Source organism: Pinus tabuliformis, chromosome 4_2 (genome assembly GCF_031772625.1).
Source record: "Pinus tabuliformis cultivar Carrire ecotype Pingquan chromosome 4_2, CPIR1, whole genome shotgun sequence".
NCBI classification, from domain to species: domain Eukaryota; kingdom Viridiplantae; phylum Streptophyta; class Pinopsida; order Pinales; family Pinaceae; genus Pinus; species Pinus tabuliformis.
The window spans coordinates 781,970,040-781,980,866 of record NC_142304.1 but is presented as its reverse complement, the minus strand read 5'-3'; the positions used below and the strand labels follow the sequence as shown (position 1 = coordinate 781,980,866).

Here is a 10,827-nt window from a genome sequence, read left to right as displayed (position 1 = left end):
TGAATTTAAGTATTAGGGGTTTACACGGTGCATTATATTATATATCATTTTGGGATTCAACTGCGTTAATTAAGTCATTCTCTAATGTTTTGTTTTTTCTGTGTAACTATATTTTTCTAAAGTTGATATTTTGTTTTTCTTTGATTTTGTTGTAAGATTATTTTGTTATGCAATAGATGTTACTCTATTTCATTACATAGTTCATTATTATTTTATTGTAATGTATTGTTAGTGTTACATTATTGTACATTATTATTGTTGTTGAACAAAGTATTATTACATAATTATTAAAATCTTGGGCTATAACAATCAACTCTGTGTTTTTTGCTTGATAAATGTTTTTCATTTGTAACTACATTCCATTGTGCCCTCAATCTATTAATTTGGTATTATATCTAGAAATTTTTCGTTCCCTCCATATGATGATTTTAGTTGTCTAGAAGCTGAATTGAAATGGTCACAAATACTAGTATGGCTTAGTCACACGTTTTAATTCTTATTGAGAAAAAATATGATTCTCGATCTATCTAATTGAGAAGACTATTGTGTTCTCGTGGCCTTTGGGGATTTGTCACTAATGTTTATCTAGAGTGTATTGGTCATGTAATAAAGATGGCTCTAGCGAATGTTGAGAGAACTTTGATGAAGGAGAACATAAGTAAGGATATCAAAGCTCTTGGTACTATTCTACAAGGCTTAGAAAATATCACATTTCCAAAAGTGTCAAGTGCAGAGTCTTCAAATAAGGCTTGTGACACTCTTGAATCCTATTATTAGGGTTTATCCAAAGTGAAGAATGTCAAGTTATAGTGTTTGAGAAGAGTTTTTGAGAATTAAAAAATGAAAGATAATGAAACTATGGATAATTTTATTATGAGTATCATTAATCACTTGAGATGGTATGGAGAAATCCTCTCAAATGAGAAAATGGTTATGAAATTCCTTCGAAGCTTACCAAATAAATTTGAAGTTGTGGTTGTATCCATAGATGAGTTTAAAGATACTAGTAAAATGAAAATTGATGAGTTGAGTGGTTCTATGATTGTACAAGAATCCAAAATCACTTGATATGATGATACCTCATTAGACAATGGCTTCCAAACCCAGCTTCAATTTCCTAAAGGGAGTGGAAGAGGAAGGTCTAGTAATAAAGGAAGAGGAGGAAAAATAGTTGATCAAAGAGGAAGAAAAGATAATTTTGAATCTGAGGAGTGTCACTAATACTCTTTTAATTTAAGGGGGACTAATAGTAGAACTTGGAAGTAAGGAACTCAAAGGTATGATATGTCTAAGATACAATGTTATTATTGCAAAACGTATTGTCATTTTACTAACAAGAGTTGGAAGAAGAAAGAAGATGTTGGTAAACAATCTACAGACATCATAGAATAGTTTAAATATAATCATAAGCGTGTGTTTTTGACCTATAATGTGACCCAATAAATTTCAAATGTTGTTTGGTTTTTGGACAATGCCTGAAACAGTCACATGATTAGAAACATAGATTTGCTTGCCATTCTTGACACTAGTATTCAGTTTGAGGTAAAATTGGGCAACGATAATAAGCTATGTGTTAAAGGTAAAGAAGTGATTATTATGTATATGCTAGAAGTGGTGAAAGAAGAACAATTGATTATGTGTATTATGTACCTAGTTTAAAATGTATTTTAGTGAGCAATGTACAAGTAATAGAGAAAAAGGTGTACACAATGTTCTTCAAGAACAAGGTGTGCACAATCATTGACAAGTATCCAAGTACGCAATTGATACAAAGGATGGAGACGACAAGGAATAGAATGTTTCCACTTATAATGAGAAATAAACTATCTGACTCCTTGAATGATTATAAAGTTAAGGATTTGTGTGGATTGATACAAACACCCTAATTATCCAGTAATGTGTATTTTTTTAAATTTTATCGATGATTTCAGTAGAAAAACTTGGGTTTATCTTATGAAACAAAAATACGAAGATTTTACTTTATTCAAAACGTTTAAAGTTATGGTTGAAAAGAAAAGTGTAAAATATATGAAAATTTTAAGATCACATAGAGGTGGTGAATATATGCTAAATTATGTCATTGATTTTTGTTAGTAGCATGGAATCAAGATACATTAAACTACATGTTATACTCCACAAAAAAATGGAGTAGTGAAAAGAAAAAATGAACCATTATGATTATGGCTTTGAGCATGTTGAAGGAATAACATCTACCAAATGAATATTGGGGAGAAGCAGTTACTTGTACTATTTATATTCTTAACAGAAGTTCGACTAAGAGTGTGAAGGACTAAGTTCTCGAAGAATCTTGGAGTGGAAAGAGCTACAATATATCTCATTCGCAAATTTTTGGGTGTGTGACTTATGCACATGTACTTAAAGAGATGAGAACCAAGTTGGATGAAAAAGGTGAGAATTTTATCTTTATTGGATGCCTTGATGAGTCTAAGGCATATAGACTCTGTAATCCCATCACCAAGAAGTATATTATTAGTAGATATGTTGAGTTCAAGGAAGAAGAGGCTTGGGATGGAGACATACATAAAGTTGGTGTAGAAGGAGATGTATTATTTGATGGAGATGAGCAAGATGTACATGGTGGACATTTGATTCCATATGTACATTCATCTACTGCAAGTATTTCAACAAAAAAATCACCAAGAGTCAGCTCATTATAGTTCAGAATACATAGAACTCAAGTGGTTGGTGAAACATTAGGTTATGGTGGATATAAAATAGCGAGATCAAAGGTAAGTAATGAATGAAATCCTACATTAAGAAACAAAATTAAAGGTCAAAAGACTAGAAGTGCAAGAGAATTACATGAGAAAAATGATGAAATATATCAAGTTTCAAATTTTGCATTAATTTCATATGATCATGTAAATTTTCAAGAAGTTGTTATATAGGAATTTTGAGTAAAGGTTATGGATGAAGAAATTGATGCCATAGAAAAAAATAATAGTTGGGAACCTGTAGACCTACCTGAAGGTAAAAATAATATAGGTGTTAAATGGATTTACAAGACAAAATTGAATTCTAAAGGTGAAGTTGAGAAACATAAAGCAAGACTTGTAGCTCAGGGGTTCAGTTAGCAACCCATCATTGAATCTTATGAAAATTTTGCACCTATAGCTAGACTTGATACAGTAAGGGTGATGTTAGATATTGCAACACAAAACAAACGGAACATGTATAAGATGGATGTTAAGTCTACATTTTCAAATGGATTTTTGGAAGAAGAGGATTATGTGAAATAACCTCGAGGATATTAAATTGATGGATAAGAAGCTAAAGTCTATGCATGTTAAATAAAGTATTTTATGGATTGAATTAAACACATGATTATGGTACAATAGAATTGATGAATACTTGAATAACAAAGGATTAGGTGCCAGTCCAAGTGTACAAAGGTAAATCAAGAAGATAAATTTTTAATATTTACTTGTATGTTGATGATTTGATTTTCACTAAAGATATTTCAATAGATGATTTAAAAAAAACCATGAAAACATAGTTTGAGATGACTAATTTGGGGATGATGAAATATTTTACTAATTTGGGGATGATGAAATATTTTATTGGTATTGAAATAAGTTAATCTGAATATGACATTTTTATTTCTCAATATAAGTTTGCAAAATATATACTAAAAAGGTTTAGGATGGAAAATTATAAGCCATCTATAACACCAATTGCAATTGGTACAGATTACTATGAGTTTAAGTAGCTGAATTGCTATGCTACTCCTTCCGCGTGGTAAATTTGGATGTTTCTTGACTCAAACGCAAATGAAAAACGAGGACAGCCCTATTAAGATCCAAGGCGCGGAGTTTCGGATCATCTAGTTCCAAAGTACTAAGGATTCTGGTTTCCAATGTAAACATTGCAGGATTTGGATTGTTTTGAAGGATAAGGGTTTACTTCTTCCATTGCGGGGAAGTTTATGTAAAAATGACGGAATCTGCACAAAATTATTTTTACTTTAGAGTGTAATTTAATTTTTCCATAATCATTATAGGTGTGGTTTGAAATGCTACTAGTGAGTTTTTTAAAGATTTTTGAAATGCTACTAGTGAGTTTTTTTTAAAGAATAAAATTTAAAATTTAAAATTTTGTAATGAAAACTATTTTTAAAATTATTTTGAAAAATAAATAATTTTTTAAATAAATTTAAAAGACAAAATTTTGATTTACAATTTTAAAAATATTTTAATCTATTATATATTCTTAATATTTTATTTTTAATTTAAATATAATAAAAATAAAAATTATTAATAAATAAATCAATTTTAAATTTAACATATATAAAGTTCATAAATTATTGAATTTCTCGTGTATATATAATATTTCTTTGTGTTATCATTTTAAAGCAAATAGATAACATAAAATCAAATTTAGACATTTCTTTAAAGGAAGAATTCAGTTTGAATACAAGCCCAAGAAGTTAACTGAGAAAATATTTGGACATTTTAAAAATCGGAATATTTGGAAAAAGGAAAAATATATTATGCGAAAAAACTAAAAAATTGAAATTGAAATATTATCGATGGAAGAGGTAAAGGAATTGTCTTTCACAGGATAAGAATTGTGGAATAGAGAATTTTGATATATATTCCTCTGCTACTAAGCCTTCACCTATAAGGTTTTGAAGTCATCAGGGTAGAACACGAACAAGAACGACGACGGAATTTAGTTAATATCTCATTTTACTCGGGGTATTTATTTATTTTATAAGATTATAAATGGTAAAATATTTGAATAATCTGAATGAAAAGGGAATTAAATACTTATTTTATTTTTTATTTTTAGTTATTTTTATTTTTAGTTAGTTAATGCAAATTCCACTAGTTCAAACAAAATATTTATAATTTATATAAACCAAAATCATCATTTTAGCTCCAAAAATAATAAATAAAATATTCTTTTCCAGTCATACTAATCACTTGATCACTTTTCCCATCATGCCATCAACATTTATCAACCTTCTATTTATATAACTATTTTAATCTTTAAAACACTAGTCACAAAACATTATTTTATTCATAGAAAAAAAAAACCACAAAACATTATTTTATTTAAAAATAAAAACAAAAACTGATCGGACATGTCACATGCAAAAAAACCACAAAACATTATTTTATTTAAAAATAAAAATAAAAACTAATCGGACATGTCACATGCCCTCATCATTGAGGGAGGAAGTCATCCTCATACTCGGCCCCTTTTCAATTTCTTCTCCTCACAAGATATGTGTTCTCATGGTTAGTGGTTGGGTGAAGAGTTTGGTCCTCGCTGGTGCAATTTGAGGTAAAATTAAAGCCTCGGCTTACAGTGTGTGAGCATATGCACTATCTCGCGCATGCTTGGTCTGTGCTTAGGCTGTTCTTGCAAGCAGAGTAAAGCCACGAAGAACATATGCATGGCATCCTCCATTGGGAAGTCGCTCAGCTTCGGATCTATAATCTCCGTAACTCTTCCTCTCTCTAACTTCGTCATCTTCTTCACCCAACCGGCGAGGTTCATGCCCTCTTCAAATTCGCATTCTCCCACTGGTCGTTTGCCTGTAATCAGCTCAAGCAGAACCACTCCAAAGCTATATATGTCGCTCTTCTCCTCCACTTTCAGAGTGTACGCATACTCTGTCAATTCAATAATTATCGCAAAGATGATTATCGCATAAAATAGTAAAGGCATCACTTTATTTTCCATTTATTTTTAATTCAGGTCATTTGATGGAAAGGCTCGCTCCTATAAAATCAGACCACTAAGCTTCTCGAAAAGCGCGGGGAATCTCAGAAAACAGCGAAAGTTAAACAATGTGTAGCCTAAAACTTTCAGGGAACCTAAGCACAAATACTTGAGCATAAACAGTAAAAAAATGATAAAGAATGAAAAGACAATTTACCTGGAGCTATGTAACCAAAAGAGCCTGCTATTGAAGACATGCACTCCGAGGTACCTGAATGATGCAGTAACTTGGCCAGGCCAAAATCAGCGATATGTGCTTCAAAATTGGAATTCAAAAGTATATTGTTGGACTTCACATCGCGATGAAGTATAAGCGGGGAACAATCATGGTGAATATAGCGCCACCCCTTGGCAGCCTCCACTGCAATTTTGTATCTACTATCCCAATTCAGATGCCCTCCATCGTTTCCATGGAGAAGCTCCCCCAGGCTTCCGTTAGGCATGTATTCATACACCAGAAGATTAGTGTCATGATTGGAGCAAAAGGCCAGCAATGTCACTATATGTCTATGCCGGATTTTGCCGAGAGTATTGACCTCTGCAGAGAATCCATGATCATTTAAAGAACCGATGCCAATACCAGTAAGTTTCTTCACTGCAATTTGTTGGCCATCGGGCATGATGCCTCGATACACCACTCCCGCTCCTCCTTCGCCGATGATGTTTTCTTCTTTTAGGCATTGTACAATGTCATCGCTCCCAAAGTCCAGGTTTTGGAAGGTCGTCATTTCCCATAACCTGGTGTCGCCTATTTTGTGGACGGCTCTAGCTCTACCTTTATACATGGCTGCCCCAACTACCAAAAGCAGCAAACAGAAGAGAAGAGGTGCCAGCACTAAGAGAAGGCCACGCTTACGGTGGGCTTGACCTCGCGAAGTGCACATGTACAAGTTGGGATTCCCCGCATAATATATTTGATTCAAATTGCAAAACAGACTACCTTCTTGAATAATAATGCCTGAAAAGTTATTGTAAGAGAAATCGGGTTGCAAGTTCTGCATGTTCTGTATATCGCTGGGAATACTTCCGTTGAAATGATTTCTAGATACATTCAGAAACTTGAGAGAGCTCATGGTGGAGATTTCCACTGGGATGGGACCTATGAAATCGTTCTGGCTAAGATCCATATATTGAAGCATGGAGGGTACATTATTAATTTTCTCCGGTATGGTACCACTGAGATAATTGCTGCCCAAATCGATCCAAGTCAGGTTGGGTAAATATAGGAAGTCTGCAGGAATCGAACCGTTTAAATTATTTTGCCCCATGTGGGCTTCAACAAGAGAATTGCACGTGCCCAGAGAATTAGGAATCGCGCCGATGAAGGAATTATTTTCTGTATCCAACATCTGCAACCTTCCCCCGTTGCAGAGATTCGGAGGGATGGAACCAGTGAATCTGTTGGAAGAAACAACAACTTCCTGTAGCTTTCCACTTACGCCCAGTTGCTGAGGCAGGAGACCCGTGAAATCGTTAATAGAAAGTCGCAAAACCTCCAGATTTTGCAAGTTCCCAATCATATATGGAATCCCGCCTTGTAGACCATTGTCTGAAAGATCCAGCTCTCTCAACTTATTCAGATCCCACAGTTCCACGGGTATTTCACCAGTGAGGGCATTTTCTTGCAAATACATTGTCTCTAGATTTTTGAGACCATCAATCTCAGCAGGAATTGAACCATTAAGACCACAACCATCCATATGAAGATGGACAAGCTTGTTCAAATTTCTTATCTCGGGAGGAATCCCTCCATTGAATCTATTGCCGCCTTCCACTTCGAAGTCCCCTCCATTGAATCTATTGCCGCCTTCCACTTCGAAGTTTTCATTATAGGAGTTTCCCAGATAAAGAATTTTCAAGTTCCTCAAATTGCCAAGCTCTCCAGGTATTCTTCCGCTCAAATAATTTATCGACAATGAAAGATATTCTAGATTTTTCAGTTTCCCATACTCCCTGGGAATGCTACCGGAGAAGCTATTACCTGTCAGATCAAGATGTTCGAGCTTAACGAGAGAGCTCAAATCCAGTGGCAGTGCCCCTGACAAAGAGTTGACAGAGATGTCTAGGACCTCTAGGTTCTTCAATTTTGATATGTCCGAGGGAAGGCTTCCATTGAGCTCATAATTATGGGAGACGTTGAGCAACCGGAGTTTCTGGAGAGAGCTCAAATCCAGTGGCAGTGCCCCTGACAAATAGTTGTAAGAGATGTCGAGGACCTCTAGATTCTTCAATTTTGATACGTGGGAGGGAAGGCTTCCTTTGAAGTAGTTCCCAGAGACGTTTAGCAAACGGAGGGATGACAAGTCTGTAACCTGATTGGGAAATGAGCCTGAAATGTTCATGTGGGAGAGATCTAGAGCCACTACTCGACCCGTGAGGTGATCACAATGGACGCCAATCCATGAGCAATGGGTGGTGTGGTTGGACGGTGTCCAGCTATCTAACATATGATTAGGATCGTCCACGGTCGCTTTCATTGAAAGCAACACTCTCCTATCTCCAAACAATGATGAGTTGGAGATGGCTGATGATGGGTATAGAAACAAAGCAATGAGGAAAGCAGAGATCTGCATGGCAGATTGTTGCAGGTTCATCTTGTACTGAAAGCAGAGCCGAGGATGGAAGCAGAGTAAGAAAACCAGGCAGGTCGACTTCTCCTTTGTATCATAGAATAAAAATGTTTAATATGCAAAGCACTGGACCTTAATATAGGACAAATGTGGGAGAAAGGACGTAATTTCGCAGAAGGCAAAAGAGAAAACGACAAGGTTGGTCCACTTTCTTCCCATGAGTAGTCTGCCATTTCAAATACTCAACAATGACGTAAATAGCTTCACCTACAACGTGGTCGATCTGCACTGGTCGCGAGTCTAGTCCCCTCGGAAATTTGGACTATGAAGTTTCCCAAGTATTGAAATGCAACGACTGAAAGTATCGGAGCATCTAATTTCAAAGTATTAAACCCAAAGTTTTGAGTAGGTCGATTTTCTATGAACAATGGAAGATTTATTCTAAATGACGTACACCATAAAGCGTGAATATTTTGGTTTCGCTGAAATTTCAATGTACACAAAAAAAATGACACAATGTACACAAAATTATTTGGACGGTCAGGGGTAATTTAATTTTCCATAATACTGGGTGGGCTGTTTGAAATGATAGAAATAAATAGTCAATTTTCTTTAGATTTAATGAAATGTAAGGGTGATTATTATAATTAATGAAATTAATATGAAAACCGATATAAAAATAACAAAACCTTGATCCAAGATTTAAAAAGATTTTAATATTAATTGTATTAAAAAGCATATTTTATGTTTATACTAGCTAATTTTTCATTTAGATATAATAAAATAAAATTATACATATCTATTTATATATTAAGGAATTTAGACTTCTGTGATCCATAACATTGTTTAGATAATCTTTGGCAAAATCACATAACCAATCTTTTGTCGACGCGTTTCGAACCAACCAGTGTGGTTCATTGTCAGGACAAGTTGAAGAACCAATCGGCTTAGCTTGAATAAATAGAGTGTGAAGAGACTCAAACGGCTATATTGCCAACGGCTATATTTATATATTATTGATTTTGGTTAAAATTAAATGAAAAAAAACAATATTATAAAGTTAAAATAAAATATCACCTATTTTGGAAACCAGTATTTTTATACAAACTATTAAAAATTTACATGAAGTGAATTTATGTTTTTACAATATATTAATTATGTTAATAGTTGTCATGGATTGTAACAATATTCATTTTAACAACAATTACATTATGTATTTCCCATGTTCATTCATCACTTCATCTATAAGCTAAGAGAAGCTAAGCAACACTATAGTTTGTCAAACAATACTAGTTTCATAAATATGTTTGCATAATTTTCTTCATTGTGGATATACTCCATCTCCATCAATAACATTTCTTACAAAATGGTAGTTAATATCGTATGCTTAGTCTTACTATGATAAGTTATATTGATATCCAAATGGATAGCACCTAGACTATCAAAAAATGTAGTCACACCATCCTTCATTCTTTCAAGCTCACCCAAAAGATCCTTTAACCAAGTTGCCTCCTTGTAGACATTTGAGACAATGATATATTCTACCTCAATAGTGGATAAAACAATTGTTTCTTAAAACTTTGATATCCAATTAGTAGATCTTTGTGCATGAGTAAAGACATAACTTAAAGTAAACATCCTCGTATCCAAATCGCCTACAAAATATGAATCAAAATAACCCCAACCAAAATGACTACAAATGTAAACGGTAATGTAATAATCTCTTGTGCTTCTGAGATACCAAAGGACCCATTTCGCTATGATTCAATGCTCTCTTCTTGGATTTTTTATGTATCTACTAACAACACCTAGTGCATATGAAATATATCATGGAAAATTTAAGGATGGAAGTTTATCTTAAAGTTTAGAAACCTTGGTTAATCTTACTAGTCTCAAATTGTAAAATTTTTGATGATGTTTTTCTAAAAATATTTAGGTTTCTAATTATTCTATATTAGTATATATAAAATTTTGGCGATTTATAAGGTAAGATAATTTTATACTATAAAATTTGGGCGAATCAATATTCAAAAAAATAGAAATTGGTGAATCTTTTTTTTGAAAAAGCATGGAAAATTAGCCCACCTATGAATATTAGCCCCTAAAATTTTCCCTAAAACATATGGTCTAGTACATACTATCACATACATCAACCTTCCCACTGCATTAGCATATGGTAGATGAGACATAAATTCCTTTTTGTTGACGCCTAATCATTGGGATTGGGTGAATATATGTAAATAATGTAAATACTAAATAATGGAGAATAAGAATATCAAGAGACACTGGGAGGTGAAGCCCAAGAGTCTCTCCCTCCATGTATATATACATGAGCAATCTTAATGAAAAGACACAATTCATTTGAGGAGTTACCCCTTGGCCTAACATGGTATCAGAGTCAGCTCGCAAAATTAGTTGTTCTGTTGTAACTCATGTCATTTTTTGTCATTATTCTTTGTCATCTGCCCCTCTCCTTTGATAGAAAATCTGTCTTGATTCATTGCCC

The 10,827-nt window shown here is 33.7% G+C and overlaps 1 protein-coding gene across 1 annotated transcript; it reads right to left on the bottom strand.

The window, feature by feature from the left end:
- Window positions 1-5,170: 5,170 nt before the first annotated feature.
- LOC149171985 (uncharacterized) lies at window positions 5,171-8,345 on the bottom strand. Its single transcript, XM_089426157.1, has 2 exons — window positions 5,909-8,345; window positions 5,171-5,642 (listed from the first exon to the last, which is right to left on the bottom strand). Exons 1-2 carry the CDS (start codon window positions 8,343-8,345, stop codon window positions 5,317-5,319), a joined length of 2,763 nt encoding a protein of 920 aa, XP_089282283.1. The 3' UTR covers window positions 5,171-5,316.
- Between the last annotated feature and the right edge of the window lie 2,482 nt (window positions 8,346-10,827).